The sequence below is a fragment of the Aspergillus novofumigatus genome, assembly GCF_002847465.1.
Source record: "Aspergillus novofumigatus IBT 16806 chromosome Unknown P174scaffold_3, whole genome shotgun sequence".
Classification (NCBI taxonomy): Eukaryota; Fungi; Ascomycota; class Eurotiomycetes; order Eurotiales; family Aspergillaceae; genus Aspergillus; species Aspergillus novofumigatus.
In genome coordinates, this window is record NW_020194276.1 from 703,294 (window position 1) to 719,105 (window position 15,812).

A 15,812-nucleotide genomic window follows, 5' to 3' on the forward strand; every position below is an offset into this window, starting at 1 on the left:
GCTGGCTGTCGGAGCGGCAAACGAGGATAGCGGCTGATTCCATTCAGGGGAACAACAGATAGCCATTATCAGTTAACTGGGGAAGTATCGAGCCTTGGAGACCACAGAAGCTAAAGCTTGAGCTTCGGTAAGGACTTTTGATCGCGTTCACCATTCTTTGTCTCAATCTTCCCTGAAAAGGTCTTTGACGGCCCTGATATTGAAGCTTATTTTATCTCCCAAAGACTGACTCGGGGCCGTCTAGAACGTCGAAGTATTCATCCGAATAGCTTTGTGGCTGCATCTCAAGCTCGTCAACCGGATTGCTTGAATTCGACTCCCTATACCCTCGAAAGGCCGGCGTGCTCTTCTGATCCATCTTTTTCGAATTCGTATTACTACGCTGCTGTATACTCGTTCTGCCCCCAACACGGATTTTACCCCGCTTCAAGCCTTCCACAGATTCCAGGCGACTTTCAGCAATTCGAGAGCGACCGCGGTATGAGAATTGGCTACATTTAAATCAATAATTATCGCTCAAAGCTACGATTACCACTGATTAAACGAATGTAAGCGCCGACTTTCATTATCTGTTTCCGAGCCACTGTGTGGCTCATCGGGCTGCATGCCAAACAGTACTTGATAAGCCCTCAAGCAGGAGTGCGCCAACTCCTGTTCTGAGGCTTATTGAACAATTTGAACAATGATGCACTGTTGCGGGGGTGACCTTGACCATGATCTGATTTGCGACTATCAATTTGCAATCGAAGAGCTCTTGACTAACCTTCTTTGAAGCTGAAAGTTAGCAACCATGGTGCAGCAACCTCCTCAAGGAGGATCGAGGAAGATCTCCTTCAACGTTTCTGAGCAATATGAAATTCAAGATGTCATTGGAGAGGGTGCTTACGGCGTCGTTTGGTGGGTGATCTCTATTGTCCATAGCGGTAGTTTGGCTCCGATACTGACTTGTTCCAGCTCGGCTATCCATAAACCCTCTGGTCAGAAAGTTGCAATTAAGAAGATTACGCCTTTCGATCACTCCATGTTCTGCTTGCGGACTTTGCGTGAAATGAAATTACTGCGCTACTTTAACCACGAAAACATTATTTCGATCTTGGATATTCAGAGGCCTCGCAACTATGAGAGCTTCAACGAGGTGTATTTGATTCAGGTACGTTCCTCGACACACACACGCACGTCTAGACCTCGAAGGACTGATTGCTTGGACAGGAGTTGATGGAAACCGATATGCATCGTGTCATCCGCACCCAGGATCTCTCTGATGACCACTGCCAATACTTTATCTACCAGACGCTCCGTGCACTCAAAGCCATGCACTCAGCGAACGTGCTTCATCGTGACCTAAAGCCCTCAAATCTGCTACTCAACGCCAACTGTGACCTGAAAGTCTGCGACTTTGGCTTGGCTCGGTCGGCTGCCTCGACCGATGACAACTCAGGTTTCATGACAGAATACGTTGCGACTCGATGGTACCGTGCGCCGGAGATCATGCTGACATTCAAGGAGTATACGAAAGCCATTGATGTCTGGAGTGTTGGGTGTATCTTGGCCGAGATGCTGAGCGGGAAGCCCTTATTTCCTGGCAAAGACTGTAAGTTGCTGTGCTTTTGGGGAATTCCTTAGTGAAGCGTTCCGCGACTGACTGAGCAGACCATCACCAATTGACCCTCATTCTGGATGTTCTCGGAACACCAACCATGGAAGACTACTACGGCATAAAATCGCGCCGGGCTCGAGAGTACATTCGCTCTCTTCCCTTCAAGAAGAAGATTCCGTTCAAGGCATTATTCCCCAAGAGCAACGAATTAGCATTGGATCTTCTGGAAAAACTTCTGGCTTTCAATCCCGCAAAACGTATCACGGTTGAAGATGCTCTACGCCATCCGTATCTGGAGCCGTACCACGACCCCGACGATGAGCCCACGGCTCCCCCTATTCCCGAGGGCTTCTTTGATTTTGACAAGAACAAGGATGCTCTCAGCAAGGAGCAATTGAAAAGTCAGTCGCCGCTCTATCCGCTTGCTTCATTGAAAGACCGCTGACCAGTCATCCGCAGCCCTGATCTACGAAGAAATCATGCGGTAGAGAGTCAGTGGCGTCTCGTGTACTCTTAGACGGTATCCGATTTAGTGGCAACTCTTCAGCAGACCTTGAAGGCAGGATGAAACTCGACCATCTCACCCGCCGATCCAGGGACGGGTTAAGCTCCTGCACATATTATCATAAGCGCATAGAAAGAAGGCTCTAGCGATATGATCACACATGTACGTATCGCGATTCCCAACAGCATTCAACTTACACGACTCGTCGCATCGTTGAACGTCTTTGCACAATACCCGATTCCGTCTGGGTCCTTCTGTTGTACTGAATAGGAGATCAGCGCCGGCCGTATGCTTTTGTTGTGAGCAAATTTCCATGTTGGCGTCCAGCTAGTTGTTTGTCAATCTAGAACGTCATACCAATTTCCCTGTATCTTGCGCCGGGTTTGAACGAAATTTCTTCTGGATGTGCAATGCCGTCTTTCCATTCAGTACGATCTTGTCAGCCATACTTCTTTGGGTATATCGAAGAATTACTATATCTTTACATCGTGCCTTGCAATCGTCGCCAATGTGACGAAACATTAGGCATAGAATACAAGTACAGTGACAGTCATCAAGCACGCCTGGATCATATCCCCTTCCTCCGCCGCATGAACGCTTCAATGCCAGCACCAACACCTTCCGGATTAGGTTTCTCTGCGCAAACATCCGGCTGGAATCTATAATTCTTGACAAGATGATCTCTCGTCGTAGGCCCGATAGTTGCTATGAAGACTCTCCTCTCCGTCCCGCTTACACTCCCATCAACCAGCGCACCCGCATTTCCGGCAGAGGACTCTGCAGACGTAGAAAGCAAACCCAGAACACGAAGCATCGCATCACAGCCCGTCGGCGAAAACACTACCACCCAGATCACCCTCTCCTCCCCATCCCCGTCCCCGTCCCAACCAGCCAGAGCCAAGTACTCCTGTCCGGCACGCACCGCAGCCTGAAAATCACCCTCAAAGGACTCCATCACCCCCGTCTCGTAAACGACAAGCTCATCCACCTGAATCCGCCTAGCGGGGGCTAATGACTTATCCATGAGCGTTCTCGGTAAGATATCGCGGCGCTGTTCGCCAACGAGGAAGAGGAGGGGAGGCTTCGTGGGCGGTGCGTCTGCGCCAGCACCTACGCCTCCGCCAACATACAGCGCATTATAATGCTCCAGGATAGCAAGCGCAAGTTTCTGGCCGTCTCCGGCGTCGGAGCCGTAGATAGTGGCATAGGGTAGATGCGTGTCTCGTAACGTTGTAAGGGAGCGGGATGTCGCGGGCCCGACAGTGTAGAGTATCAAGGAGCGGGATGCGGCCGTCGCTATTGAGACTATTAGGGCGCGTTAGCTTGTGCATCTCCTTTCACTCTGTCGCCTTGCCTTTTGACAATGTCTGCTGTTGGCAGGGGAAAACGTACCATCTACCTCGTTCGTGACCAAGCGCGCGAACCCCTCCACAGCGCGTTGGCTGGTGAATATCAGCCCACCGTATTTCCGCCGCGGTCCGGCATTTAGACTGCCTGATGTGAAGAGATCCTTTACGGTGCGGAGGTTCGTCTGGTTGAAATGGTGCTCGAGGACTGGGACGAAGGCGGGGTTGTAGCCGTGGGCGGAGAAGAATTCCTCGTAGCCATCGTGCGGGGTAGATTTCGTCTTGAGGAGTAGGACGGGAGTTGCCGGTGAGGATGAGAAGGAATATGAAGGTGAGGTTGTCATTTTTCTCTGATGGTCGATTGCTGAGCTCGTTTACTGCCGTTTCATTTGATATGTGTGGGGTAAGGTACGCTCGGAGCCTCGGAGAGTAAGGTAAAGTTGATCGGTGGAGTCCGTAGCAGAGCTGCGCGAGACAGCTTTATGACCTGTTTGTTTGACCCTGCAGCAGATGTCCTATTCCAACTGATAAGGTACAATAAGCCAGGACTTCTTGACATATAATTACCGTATGTACTCCGTACTACGGCTCCCTTGCAGCCTCTTCAACTACGTCATTACTGAATGGATGGACCTAGCACACTGAGGATAACACAAGGAAATTGTCTGGGTCTAGTAAACTTATGTACACACTTAAAAGAAACAGAGACAACTACTGGTCGTCAAGAACGTGCAAGTACTTCTTTTCCTCCTTTCTTTCGCGCTCCGTGGCGGGAGGCAGATCGTAGTAGGAGGAGCTTCTGTAGCCTTTCTGTTGGAGGGATTAGTATCGTTAACAACTTAAACGAGGGCGAATGACTTACCAGGTAGTGGAAGGTTAGGTCGCTGAGCTCGGCGGGCTCAATACCGAGGTCTTTGAATGTCTTGGCAGTCTTGTCAATCTTCTGGTCAATGAACTCCCGCTCCACCTCATCAGCAGAGATGGTGTGCCACCAGAGGAGCTTGTTCAGGTAGTAAGCCATAGGCTTCAGGACAGCCTTGGGGACGTTGATGTGGCGGCGGTGCTTGACGATTTCACGGTCAACCAATTCAGCAATTTCCGCAGTAGAGTAGTTCTTCGGCCCATAGAGCTCGAAAGTCTGGCCGGCAGTGGTGTCGTCGTGGAGCATCAACTCGAGGGCAGAGCCAACATCAATGACCTATATAACATGATAAGCGTCACGCTCCGAATTGTTAATTTGGTGCTGAGCTTACGTGAACGGGCCAGAAGCGTTCCTGCATGCGGTTGGAAGTGAAGAGGTTGGTGACACCGGCGAGCTTGTGGAGGAGATTGTCCTCAAAACCAAACATGGGAGCAGGCCGGACGATGGTAGTCTCGGGGAAAATTGACCGAGCAATCTCCTCACCCCATGCCTGTACGATCAATCAGCATTTCCATGCAGCTACCGCTCGCAGGGGGACCGAAACAAACCTTTGTCCTGAAAAACTCGGAGGGCGAGTTCTTGTCGGCGTTGTAGGAGGAGACGTGGATAAATCTGTCAACATCGTACTTGGCGACAGCCTCGGCGATGCGCTCAGTTCCATCGACATGAACGTCGGTGTAGGAGAAGTTCCTGCTGAAGCATTAGCCGTGCCCCCTCTTTCCCGACCCCATGAAAAACATGACGCGGCCACTCACTTCGTGGGATATTGGCGACCAACAAGGTTGTAGACAACATCGGAGTGACGGACACTCTCCTCGATAGATTGGGTATTCCGCAGGTCGTATTCCTAAGTGATGCTCGATTTAGCCCTGGAAAACAGCCTCAACGCCTCCGAGATTAGACGCCCACGTACGATGAAGACAACTCTTCCGAGGTCACCAGTCGGCTTGAGGTGTCTCTTTGTCATTTCCTCGCGGAAGGGTACAACAACCGTGCATCCCTGGTTGGCTAGTTGCGAGTCAACATCTGCTTCCACCCTGCGGGTCACGTCGTTGACCTACCGAGCTTGTTGACAATGTAGCGACCGAGAAAGCCAGTGGCACCGAAAACAGTAGCGGTATGACCTAAAGCAAAGGGATTCATGTTAGGCGAGCTGCAAGCGACGTGAATTGCTGGCCATGACTGTCATACCTCCGAGAGAGGACCTATAACAAAGCTGCCTGTTAGCATCCCAGCTACAGAACAATTCCGACTCAATTGCTCTCACCGTCCACCCTGAACCTTCAGAATTGGCTTCCCAGTTCGAGTAATCGCGACATCCTGGAGATTCCGGCGCTGCACTTGGAATTGGACCCGAGGGGCGGGGACGAATGCCCTCGAGCCCAGAGCGGAATTGACGGCCCGGCACTTCTGCATGGTCTCTCTTCAGCTCGCGGTCCGAATGAGACCACCGTGTTGTGTCCGGATCGGTATTGCGTGGATTGTGAGAGAGATGGAGGTGAGAGCACAGCTCGGCTGGTGAGTTTCGGGCTTGATGCTGGAAAGTCGTTCTCCAGAGAGCGAACTGCAGCACGGGACTTTCGCACTAGTCCAAATTCGGTCAACAACCTCCAGCAACGTCAATGACCTACGATCAATAGTTACTCTTGCACTGTAGGAATTTACTGCAGACTATTCGTCTCCATGAGGTGAATTGGATAATCTCGAGTGACATTCCCATTCAAAGTCTAATTTAATGCGAGTATATGCTGGGATACTGCCATCTTGTGCCCTCAAACACGGATCCCCCTCTGACTATTCGGAAATTCTGATTGGACGATGGTGACCAACCTTGAACTGATGGTGTATATACTTCCCTTGACCTCTTTCTGATACTTGAAATGTTTTGGCCATCCGAAGCCGCCTCGTTCTGCTCGGGCGTCTGACTCTGAGCTTCCTGTGGGAGCTCATCTCTACTGAACTGACTACCCTGTAGCCTGCAAACGCCCTCATGCTGTCATTGGTACAACCATCACAGTCTGAGACATAAAAGCGAACATGCTTAAGAAGCTAACGGCGGTACTAATTGCGCTGAGCTCTAGCGATGAAAATAGTCTTACTGAGCTCCTTTCCCTCCTTTCTAAACACTACCGGCTCCTGAATGACCTGGTAGTCGAACTTCTGGCCCATTCCGGCTTCTTCGAACAATTTTTGCATGTTTTCCGAGTTGAAGCCATGTGTTCTAACTGTCGCGCTTGCCTGGGGGAATGCCTTCTGCAGGCTATTTGAGGAGTGCTCATCCCCCGGTACCAAATCGATAATCAAGAACATGCCGTCCTTCTTCAGCCGCTCACCAAGGCGTTTCAACGCCATGTCAGGCTTGTCAAAGTGATGAAGGGCCATGCTCACAGCGACGAGATCGAAACCGAAGAACTCAGGCCCAGATAGATGGTCCGGCACGGGTTCAGTGAGGAGGTCGCCGTGGTAGCCATGCATCTTATCCGCAAAGCCCGTTTCTTGGGCGTTGATGTTAAATTGCTTAATCATTTCTTCGGATACGTCCATGCCAACAATATGGTCGACGAACGGTGCTAGCGCCTTGTTTTCAGATTCAGCAGCATCCTCCATCACTTTAGATGTCTGTTTGAGATACATACTGCGGAGACAGCACCAGGCCCGCAAGCATACTCGAGCATCCTGACTTTGTGACCTTTTCCCGACTCGGTGTCGCTCCAGGTATCACTGATCCATGAGCGACGCCCTTGAACCTCATTGAAGATCAATTCCTGGCCTTGTCGGAATTCCTCCCTGTAGGAACTAGCTAGTTTACTGTGTGAATCTGTGAGAAAGGTACTCTGCATCAGCAATGATCGTCGACTGACCTGAAATATTGTCTGTTCAACTCGGTAAAGTCCGACATCGTAAGGAGTTGGAAGCCTTCTCAGCGATATGTGAAAAGATTTGATGTGGAAGAAATGCAAGGAAAGAGAGTAAGAGCGCTATAATCGGTTTCACTCAATTCAAGATAGCTACTATAGAGTAATAAAGAGGTTATGTTGAGTTGGCAACGCTAAAACTGCCGTATATATACCATCATTCGGAGACATATCGGACACATTATTATTGCTAGAGGCGGATTGCTAGATCCACTACCGGGGTCCTGGAACAGTTTAGTCGGACTGATATCATGTTACCATAGACAGGGGAGGTGCCTCTCTAGCACCTGAAAATAACACACGCTAAGACACAGAGTTCCCATGTGGTCCAGGATGCTACCTGCTGGAAAGCATTTACAAAACGCAGTAGACGATGGAGTACTTTGTAGGCGTAGCTTGTAGGGATGTCATCTCTCCACTAAGAGGTACTACGGCGGCGCAGAGACACCGCCCAAGCTCCTACGCAACGCCGCCCTCTAAGACCTAAGCATCCTTGCTCTCACGATTTCATAGAACCAATTCCCCTGTCTTCTCCTCCGCCACTAATTATCTCTTCATCTCAAATACTTGAGTCTCTTCTTCCTTCCTACCGTCCGTATCCTCGCGTCCCGCGAAACCAGCATCTCTCCTTCACTTCTCCACCATGGAGAACCAGAAGATCTCCGATTTCCTGGCAGACCAGCTGCAACAAGCTCCAGAGCAGAGCCAGGCCTTCTTCCTTAGCTTTGAAGATTTTTGGGAACGAAAACTATGGCATCAATTGACCAACGCTCTGGTGGAGTTCTTCCAGTTACCTGAAAGCGCTCCTCAACGGTTACCGATATTCAAGACGTTTGTTCTGAGCTTCGCCGACAAGATCAATCAGCTGAAGTTCGTCTCGTTGGGTTTGATGGCATCAACGGAATGCGCAGGTTCGTTTGAGATCCATATTCTTTCTAGCTAGAAAGGGAGAACGCAAGGTAGCATTTGACTGACAGTCAATGGGATGACAGATGACCAAGAGCGACTCTCCTTCCTTACATCACTTGCCGACAAAGTGAACAAACCCGACACACAAGAAGCTCACGTGTATGCCCTTGCGGAAGTTGCAAACGTGAAGCAGCGACTACAGGACCTGGATGGAGCGCAAAAAGATCTGGAAGTATGCCAGAAGGTTTTGGACTCGTTCGACTCGGTCGAGACGGTGGTGCACGCTTCCTTTTACAAGGTCAACGCAGATTACTACCACGTAAGTTGAACGTCCAATTCGCATTATTCCTCTTTCCCGAACTAACCATGAACGTACGTGAAGGCCAAACAAGAATTCGCCGCCTATTACAAAAACGCCCTTCTTTACCTAGCCTGCATCAACCTGGAGGATCTCAGCGAGTCAGAGCGTGTCTCCCGCGCATACAGCCTGAGTGTCGCCGCCCTCGTCTCCGACACGATCTACAACTTTGGTGAACTCCTCCTGCACCCGATCCTGGACTCGCTCACCGAGACGCCGCACAGCTGGCTGCGCGACCTCCTGTTTGCCTTCAACCGTGGCGACCTTACTGCGTACGATGTCCTGGCCGGCAACATTTCCAAGAACAAGCTGCTCGAGCAGCATCGCATTTTTCTCTACCAGAAGATCTCCCTGTCAGCACTCACGGAAATGGTCTTCCGCCGACCCCCGCACGACCGCAACCTCACATTCGCGTCGATCTCCTCCGAGACGAAGGTCAAGCCTGAGGAGATCGAGCACCTGGTCATGAAGGCTTTGTCCCTGGGTCTTCTCAAGGGTGCTATTGATCAGGTTGCGCAAGTCGCTCAGATTCACTGGGTGCAGCCCAAGGTTCTGGATATGAAGCAGATTGAAGGCATGCGCAATAGACTCAAGGATTGGGATGCTGGTGTGAATCAGCTGGGTCACTGGATCGAGGGAGTTGGTAAGGATGTGTGGGCTGCCTAGAAAGTGAACCTCGTAACGATAGGTACCCGTTTATGAGCCCGTGTTTCTGGCCTTCGAGGGTACTATAAGGGTACTGTTTTGCATTTATGTACGAACCTTATACACTCTGAATAACTAGAAAACAACGAGAGCGATTGGACCTTTCCAGTCAAGGATGAGCCCTACCTTTAGATAAATTATAAAATACCAAAGGCAACGATATACATATTGAATAATATGAGGGTGGTGTATGAACAATAGCCTGAATGTCGAGTGATATCTGACCCCAGGATTCAAAGAAGAGACGATCCTAGTAAGACACATCCAACCACCCAAGCAGGCCACCAGACACACCATACAACCACCTGTGTCCACATACCCCAGACATTCCATCCGAATGCTGCCTGAGTCAGAACTGACTCAACTGACACGCCTGAGTACCAACATGCCCCAAGGAGAATCGCAGGAGGAGAAAGGACATTTAAGGCTAGCAAACCAAGTATAGCGATGGAGTACCGCAGAGCGGCTTTGGTCTGGGGATTGACGCACTTGACGAAACTAAGTGGTGCGCAGAGTAGGCCAACCATGAAGGAAAGAGAGAAGTTCAATGTGGCAAGGGTAGAGAGGAACAGGCCGAGGAGAAGGAGGGAGAAGGATTTAGTCAGGAGATATTGCTGAGTTGTTGGAGGAGAAGTGAACCCATGGTTCAAGAGGACTGACACGATCAGGGGGAGGATGACCCCGGCTCCGAGGCAAGTATAGGTCGCGGTCGTATAGTACTGTCGGTTGTTAGAAGTCTTGCAGGACTACGTCAGTGCAAGAGTGAGGAGACTGACCTTGTGATGAATGTTATTGAAGATGAAAAGAGGGACCAGGCCGAGCAGGTGTAGCCCGATAACTAGGGTGAGCGGGAGCGCTAACTGTCGCTCCAGGACACTGCCAGGACTCGGTAGCTCCTTGGGATTTGCGGCATTCAATTCGCTATTTTTCTCCGTATTCGTTGCTTGATCGGCCGGAGTCTTCTTATCCTGGGGACCTTCTCCTTTCGTGGTAGAGGTCGCGTGAGCGTGCATATAGTAGCCCGTACGCATCCACAAAGCAATCGCCATGATAGTGAAGTTTCCAGCAATTAGCATCGCACTTGGAAGGTAAGTACCTATACTGACGAAGCGATTGGTGTGCATCAGCAGATAGAAGAAGAAACTCTGGTGAAGGTGTTCGAGCAGGTTGTTGAGACTGCGACAGAGACTCTCCACAGTTCGACCCAGAGCCATCTCATCTTGCCAGCCATCTCCCTTCGTTTGCAAAGTGATCGCATCGATGTGGTACGGCATGAAACTACTATGTGCTCCAGTAGCGTGTCCGAAGCCCTGCTTGACCATACCCCTGAGGATTGTCTGCAGGCGCTTTTGATAGCTATCATCATGCTCCCACATTTCCTGCAAACTGGTTCCGATGCCCATCTGACCCCCGGCGATTGAAATGGCCGTATTAAATAAATCCAAATTGGGCAGTTGCCCGTTGACGCCATCGTAGACGATATGTAAAGACTCGAATCGATGATCGAAGGGGTATTCAATAACGAGTCCTCCCTGTAGGGCACCGCTCTTCAGTGGCAGAGGCTGGACCGAGGACGGTTGCATGTCATGATACGCATCGATCCACGCCTGCGTTCCGGATTTGCTGTCTGGCGGAAACAGAAAAATGATATCTTTGGACCACAAAGACCAACCTAGAGACGATCGTCATCAGCGCGTCCCGAATGACACCCTTCCCGACAACGCATCGCGATAAGATTCGACCCACGCTTAAAGTATCTTGCCAGCGTCAGCGCAAGGCTGACTCCATTCAAGTTCAATTCTCCATCAACAGTCTTCCAAGCAGCAACCAGCACAATCGCCTCCGTTGCATCGCCCCGTGGCGCATGGATGATCGCGTAGACATTCTGTCCCTCATGCGTGATACCCGAAGAAGTGTACTCGTACTTCTGCGTCGCAACTTTCAACCCTGCCGCTCGCAAGATCGACTGTATCTGAACCGAAATTCTAGTCGCAGATTTGGAATAAGCAATGTGACCACCAGACCACACCATTAGGCAGTAAGAAGGTGTTGCAGCAACGTCTCAACGTACACTGGTGTCAATTCACTATCCTTCGGCTCCTGACCTCCCTGATCCCCAGGATTCAGCAAACTTTCGAGTTCCTTCTTATACCCGCGGAAGATATTCTGTTCGCTGCCTGCGAAGTACGCATGGACCTGGCCAGGCAAGAGCGCATTCTCGGAGATGTATGTTCGACGGGCGTATTCCTCGAGGGGAAGAAGAAGAAGCCAGACCACTCCTGCGATTATGCAAAGAAGAGAAAGTATATACGGCAGGCGTACGAAGAGAAACTGAGGATTGCTCCGCAATTTGCGGATCACGGCTGTGACCCGGTCACTGTCAGCTTAGGTCTATCTGAAGCTCCCTCTGATGGCATTCTGGGGTGGAGGCTAGGGGATGCATCGCGCGCATTGAGATAAACATTGTCTATAAACCAAGTCGCTTCGCGTAATTTGAACTGTTCAACTTACATTTTAATGCCATGGAATTGAAGACATTCGGAATTATCTTCCCATGCCGAGTGTTGTTGTAAAAGGGCTTGGAGGGCAAGTTGAATGAATTGCAACCATCGTCTCCGCAATAGATGGTATCTAAATTTACGTCGGCCGGTAGTGACCACCTACACAACTCGCTCTAATAGATTACAAGTAAAGCAAATGAGTTGACAAATTTTAGCTGATACACTTAACGCTTCGTTAACAAGTATATTATTGATTAATATGCACACAAAATTGAAATTTCTTCCTGCTGAGCGTGGTAGCTTCAAGGACCGAGGCGCTGATTCGTGCCCAGATAGCTCAGAGGAGTGGGCCTCTCACCCCCTACGGCCGCCGTCGCCGTAGGAAGGACACCATAACGACCATAGGTTTTTTGATCTACTGACACATAATGTGGCAGTCGTCCCAGGAGGTTCAGCTTTCCCTCAATCCATCTCAGGATCTTTTCTGGTGGAACAAACACCTTGAGATACCCGAGGCCGACTAGAGAATGACACATTAGTTGCAAAGCAACAGAGCACAACAATAGACAATACTCACGTAGATAGCCTATTATAATAGCGCTCAGGTGGCCCAAGAAGCTCGTGTTCGGCACGAATATCGATATGAGAGCACATGCGAACAGCGGTGACGTCCAAGTCGGAATCTTCGTTGTCCCAAGACTATGCATAATTAGATGATTTGTAGATTTCATCGTGGCTCGTTCCGAGTTGAGATACCTAAAGTATGGGTTTGACTTAAACGTCTTAATAGCTTCGGAGCCCAGCAGTAGAAAAATCCAGACACTAAGGATATGTTAGAAATACTTTCACTTCCGAGAAGGAGGTCTCCAAATATCACCTTGCCCCAACCACAGCAGTGTTGCTGTGCAGGATGAATTTCTCAATCAGGATGTATATACCGGCAGGGAAGGTTGAGAGAGCTGCGCATAGATATTAGCCCACTGCAAGCCGAGGTATCCTTGATAGGGCCTTTCCGTGATTCCTGAATCCGAACTGGGAGGACATACGGCCAATGAATAAAGCAACTGCAGTCAATGTACCATGCTCAGCTTCGAATCGCTCCAGCAACGGTGTGAGGGCTAGCAGATTCACGAAAGCGTGAAAAAAGCCGACGTGAATAAATGGATAGGTGTTTAGTCGGTACACTATTTTCTGGCGTCAGAACCGTTCACACGCAAAGACGTAACAATCGACTGCAGATTGGCCCGCGTGGCCGAGATGGACATACTGCTACCGATTCCGATCTCATTCGGCGTCAATGATCCCCATTGTACCACGCTCCATATAGTTTGTAGCTCGAGCAGCCAAAATGCAACGATGACCAATAGCACAAGGCGTGTGAAAAGTGGTAATCGGAGCACATACGATCTCACCCTGGTAGGATTGAATGGTAATGGCGGTAAGGCGGCCGGGGTCGCCATGTTGCTTGGTAGAGAAATGACACAAAATTCCCAATCCACAGAATGCGCGACGAATTTAGTATGTCAAAGGCGATGGTCAACGTAGGAATAAGGTGGATGAGTATTCTGCTTGGTTTGTGTTGAAGTCTGCTGTCGTGTTGAGATCGAAGGAAAAGGGTTGACGTCGCTACAACTGAAGAAGCAATCAGACAAGGGATTCGAGGGAACAGAGGTCGTGATTCATCAATCAGTCAAGGACAATGCACTATATGTCGTAAACCAGAATTGCCGGTGTCCAGTGTCAGTGTCTAGGATGGATGCAAACAATGCAGAAGCCAAAAACATGCGATGCGGACCACACAACTCTGAAGTTCGATGTGCTTTATGCAGAGATAGTCGAAAGAATATAAATCTGCAAGACTGAACTGTGAACTCGAAAAAAATACAAGGAGGTAATGCAGAGCACTGGATTTGGACTGAAAACAATCAATGCTCAGGGCTCTTTGAGGCTACTTTACTTTGTCTGAGTGGGCCCTTTCAGCGACACGGATCACGTGGTCACGTGTGCGATAAACGCTATCTGCCCGGGTATCTCTCAGCCATGGATAAATACGAAAGTTGATCCTGAAAAGTTGCAGTCTCATTTCTTCTAGCTCATTAAATCATGACCAATTATATATGAGATATATGTCTGACTTGTAACATCAGACTACAGGTACTGCTGGAACCACGCAACAGCCTGGTAGAAGGCCTGCTCCTTGCAGAACTTGAAGTGCTTGTTGCTCAAGTCAGCACGGACAGCGAAGCCATGCGTAACACCGCTGAACAGATTGATCTGCCAGGGCTGACCCGTCTTGATCAGAATATCTTCGGACTCGTGACGGAGCTGAGTGGTGAAGATATTGTCGATTTCTAACAAATTCTGAACGTCAGTCATGATCTTGATAGTAACCTAACACATCCTCGCGAACCAACTTACCAGAGGCAGCGATAGAAAGAGGACCAGCGATGGCAGCGAGCTCCTCCTTGGAGATAAAGGAGGGGTGAGCGGTGTAACCGACGTCGATCTTACCGGGCTTCAAGAAGCGGCAGACATACTGAACGAAAGAGCCTTGTCAGGAACGGGATGCACCAACAAAAGCACCTTGCAGTTCTCAAAGCATGGAGCTTACCTTTCCACCAAAGCAGTAACCGACACCAGCGATTCTCTTGACTCCCAAGTCCTGCCTGAGGTACTTGATTGTAGACTCGACGACAGGGTCGACGTTGGCGGTCTGGTGCTTAGGAAGCCAGGCGGGAAGATCAGCCTTGCCGGATTCCATGTCACTGAGCTTTATAGCGTCCTTGTGGAAGAGATCGGGAATAACGGCGAGGTATCCATTGGAAGCGAATTCGTCGGCAAGCAGCTGGGCGTTGACATAGATACCGAAAATATCGCTCAATATGACGACGGCCTTCTCGGGGCTCTTGTTGTCCTTGGGGTATGAGATGTAGGTTTCAACTTTGAAGACTCAGCATCGAGACCATTTGTGTCAAGAAAGGAGTAGCAAGGCTACTTACCACCCTCGACAGTCTTGATCTCCCCAGCGGGGTTGCCTTCGTGCTTGAAGCCAGAGGCACAGCAAGCTCCGGGAGGGTTGGATGCCATCTTTACTGGATATGAGTATAGAAAACCGTGTGATGAGCGTAGGTTTGACAATGACTGTGAAATATGCGAAAAATAGCTGATTAGATAACGCGGGGCAGTCGTCCCTCTTAAATGTCCGAAGAAACATCAAGGAACATCCATCCAATTCGATTTCGACGCAGGAGCCCGCCCGCTCTCCCCACTCTTGCCCCTCATTGACGCTTACTAATTGTTTACTCTTCCATGTACTACAACACTGCCAGGTAAAGGCCATCCTGTGTTACAGCTTCGACAGAAGTGCCTTGTCCATTGATACATCTAGAATCATGTTTCAATAGCTGCGGGACATTAACCGGGCCTTGTCACATCTTCCCTCTGCAACGTCTGTCTGACATTGTTGACCTCCACCAAGCCACCGAGGTAATTGAAGCATCGGGTAATCGGGAGTATGGCTAAGCTTTCCCTCCCCATCGGCGGAGGCTCGGGGATAAATAGATAAATCATTTTAAATCCGCTAGAGCGAATTAGTTCAAAGCCTCAAATGATATGGAGTAGCAGCAAACCGTGCCTTGCTGAGGACGATTGGCTATTCCAGCGGCTGAACCTCCACCTAAAGAAACTTCTAAACTTCTGCTTGGCTCGTGCTTTAAAATCAGGTTCAGGAGGTGGCACTTGGACAAGGCTCTGTACAATTGTTCATGGTTTATTTCATCCTATATCCACTAGGTAAGACCATAAGAGGCCTTTAGGTATTACGTATTCCCAAAAAATCTGGACATATCATTGGTTATCAACAGCCCCTCATTAGCCTTTCCGTAAACCATGTGTATCGTTCATAAACATCACAATGCATCAAAAAATGTGAAAACCCGGGCTGTGGTATATCGGGTATTATGTCATGTCACCCAAAGCCAAACACCTGGCCATAGAAGTCAAATAGTGTAATGGGTATAAAGAGATCACAAGTAAACATTATATCCTCCAGTTC

At 49.6% G+C, this 15,812-nt stretch overlaps 7 protein-coding genes across 7 annotated transcripts; 2 read left to right on the forward strand and 5 right to left on the reverse strand.

Moving 5' to 3' along the window:
• Positions 1-391: 391 nt before the first annotated feature.
• On the forward strand, positions 392-2,131 carry P174DRAFT_123278 (mitogen-activated protein kinase). Its single transcript, XM_024821074.1, has 6 exons — positions 392-548; positions 775-897; positions 955-1,150; positions 1,210-1,591; positions 1,651-1,998; positions 2,057-2,131. The coding sequence occupies exons 2-6, from the start codon at positions 791-793 to the stop codon at positions 2,083-2,085; spliced, it is 1,062 nt and encodes a 353-aa protein (XP_024683629.1). The 5' UTR covers positions 392-548; positions 775-790; the 3' UTR covers positions 2,086-2,131.
• Positions 2,132-2,537: 406 nt separating this feature from the next.
• On the reverse strand, positions 2,538-5,893 carry P174DRAFT_510902 (NAD(P)-binding protein). Its single transcript, XM_024831731.1, has 10 exons — positions 5,638-5,893; positions 5,562-5,575; positions 5,432-5,494; positions 5,284-5,378; positions 5,126-5,217; positions 4,919-5,060; positions 4,702-4,860; positions 4,311-4,646; positions 3,495-3,798; positions 2,538-3,407 (listed from the first exon to the last, which is right to left on the reverse strand). Exons 1-10 carry the CDS (start codon positions 5,784-5,786, stop codon positions 2,671-2,673), a joined length of 2,091 nt encoding a protein of 696 aa, XP_024683630.1. The 5' UTR covers positions 5,787-5,893; the 3' UTR covers positions 2,538-2,670.
• A 222-nt stretch (positions 5,894-6,115) lies between these two features.
• P174DRAFT_403502 (class I SAM-dependent methyltransferase) lies at positions 6,116-7,625 on the reverse strand. The gene is made up of 3 exons (XM_024823989.1): positions 7,232-7,625; positions 7,007-7,178; positions 6,116-6,947 (listed from the first exon to the last, which is right to left on the reverse strand). The coding sequence occupies exons 1-3, from the start codon at positions 7,267-7,269 to the stop codon at positions 6,432-6,434; spliced, it is 726 nt and encodes a 241-aa protein (XP_024683631.1). The 5' UTR covers positions 7,270-7,625; the 3' UTR covers positions 6,116-6,431.
• Positions 7,626-7,732: 107 nt separating this feature from the next.
• On the forward strand, positions 7,733-9,380 carry P174DRAFT_449555 (proteasome regulatory particle lid subunit RPN9). Its single transcript, XM_024828856.1, has 3 exons — positions 7,733-8,196; positions 8,278-8,513; positions 8,577-9,380. The coding sequence occupies exons 1-3, from the start codon at positions 7,929-7,931 to the stop codon at positions 9,216-9,218; spliced, it is 1,146 nt and encodes a 381-aa protein (XP_024683632.1). The 5' UTR covers positions 7,733-7,928; the 3' UTR covers positions 9,219-9,380.
• On the reverse strand, positions 9,379-11,835 carry P174DRAFT_439713 (GPI-anchor transamidase subunit GAA1). Its single transcript, XM_024826875.1, has 5 exons — positions 11,769-11,835; positions 11,329-11,620; positions 11,004-11,242; positions 10,034-10,929; positions 9,379-9,976 (listed from the first exon to the last, which is right to left on the reverse strand). Exons 1-5 carry the CDS (start codon positions 11,779-11,781, stop codon positions 9,491-9,493), a joined length of 1,926 nt encoding a protein of 641 aa, XP_024683633.1. The 5' UTR covers positions 11,782-11,835; the 3' UTR covers positions 9,379-9,490.
• Positions 11,836-12,060: 225 nt separating this feature from the next.
• On the reverse strand, positions 12,061-13,218 carry rbd2 (rhomboid protease family protein RBD2; the record flags this gene model as incomplete). The annotated part of the gene is made up of 6 exons (XM_024822237.1): positions 12,061-12,278; positions 12,336-12,457; positions 12,515-12,580; positions 12,636-12,717; positions 12,805-12,942; positions 13,026-13,218. The coding sequence occupies 6 exons, from the start codon at positions 13,216-13,218 to the stop codon at positions 12,061-12,063; spliced, it is 819 nt and encodes a 272-aa protein (XP_024683634.1).
• A 688-nt stretch (positions 13,219-13,906) lies between these two features.
• Positions 13,907-14,845, reverse strand: P174DRAFT_367609 (dienelactone hydrolase family protein; the record flags this gene model as incomplete). Its single annotated transcript, XM_024822184.1, has 4 exons — positions 13,907-14,109; positions 14,177-14,294; positions 14,370-14,698; positions 14,758-14,845. 4 exons carry the CDS (start codon positions 14,843-14,845, stop codon positions 13,907-13,909), a joined length of 738 nt encoding a protein of 245 aa, XP_024683635.1.
• Positions 14,846-15,812: the final 967 nt, after the last annotated feature.

What these genes read in the sequence shown, in the direction of transcription:
- P174DRAFT_123278 (XM_024821074.1), top strand. Translation starts at nt 791, where the DNA reads ATGGTGCAGCAACCTCCTCAAGGAGGATCGAGGAAGATCTCCTTCAAC. An exon ending in GGTGCTTACGGCGTCGTTTG is followed by an intron (nt 898 to 954) that starts GTGGGTGATCTC and finishes GACTTGTTCCAG; the next exon opens with CTCGGCTATCCATAAACCCT. An exon ending in CAGCAAGGAGCAATTGAAAA is followed by an intron (nt 1,999 to 2,056) that starts GTCAGTCGCCGC and finishes AGTCATCCGCAG; the next exon opens with CCCTGATCTACGAAGAAATC.
- P174DRAFT_510902 (XM_024831731.1), bottom strand. Translation starts at nt 5,786, where the DNA reads ATGCAGAAGTGCCGGGCCGTCAATTCCGCTCTGGGCTCGAGGGCATTC. An exon ending in CTACATTGTCAACAAGCTCG is followed by an intron (nt 5,379 to 5,431) that starts GTAGGTCAACGA and finishes ACTCGCAACTAG; the next exon opens with CCAACCAGGGATGCACGGTT. An exon ending in CCGAGTTTTTCAGGACAAAG is followed by an intron (nt 4,861 to 4,918) that starts GTTTGTTTCGGT and finishes TTGATCGTACAG; the next exon opens with GCATGGGGTGAGGAGATTGC.
- P174DRAFT_403502 (XM_024823989.1), bottom strand. Translation starts at nt 7,269, where the DNA reads ATGTCGGACTTTACCGAGTTGAACAGACAATATTTCAG. An exon ending in TTGAACAGACAATATTTCAG is followed by an intron (nt 7,179 to 7,231) that starts GTCAGTCGACGA and finishes AGATTCACACAG; the next exon opens with TAAACTAGCTAGTTCCTACA. An exon ending in GGCCTGGTGCTGTCTCCGCA is followed by an intron (nt 6,948 to 7,006) that starts GTATGTATCTCA and finishes TCTGAAAACAAG; the next exon opens with GCGCTAGCACCGTTCGTCGA.
- P174DRAFT_449555 (XM_024828856.1), top strand. Translation starts at nt 7,929, where the DNA reads ATGGAGAACCAGAAGATCTCCGATTTCCTGGCAGACCAGCTGCAACAA. An exon ending in GGCATCAACGGAATGCGCAG is followed by an intron (nt 8,197 to 8,277) that starts GTTCGTTTGAGA and finishes ATGGGATGACAG; the next exon opens with ATGACCAAGAGCGACTCTCC. An exon ending in TCAACGCAGATTACTACCAC is followed by an intron (nt 8,514 to 8,576) that starts GTAAGTTGAACG and finishes ACGTACGTGAAG; the next exon opens with GCCAAACAAGAATTCGCCGC.
- P174DRAFT_439713 (XM_024826875.1), bottom strand. An exon ending in GATAGTGAATTGACACCAGT is followed by an intron (nt 11,243 to 11,328) that starts GTACGTTGAGAC and finishes ATCTGCGACTAG; the next exon opens with AATTTCGGTTCAGATACAGT. An exon ending in TCAATAACATTCATCACAAG is followed by an intron (nt 9,977 to 10,033) that starts GTCAGTCTCCTC and finishes AACAACCGACAG; the next exon opens with TACTATACGACCGCGACCTA.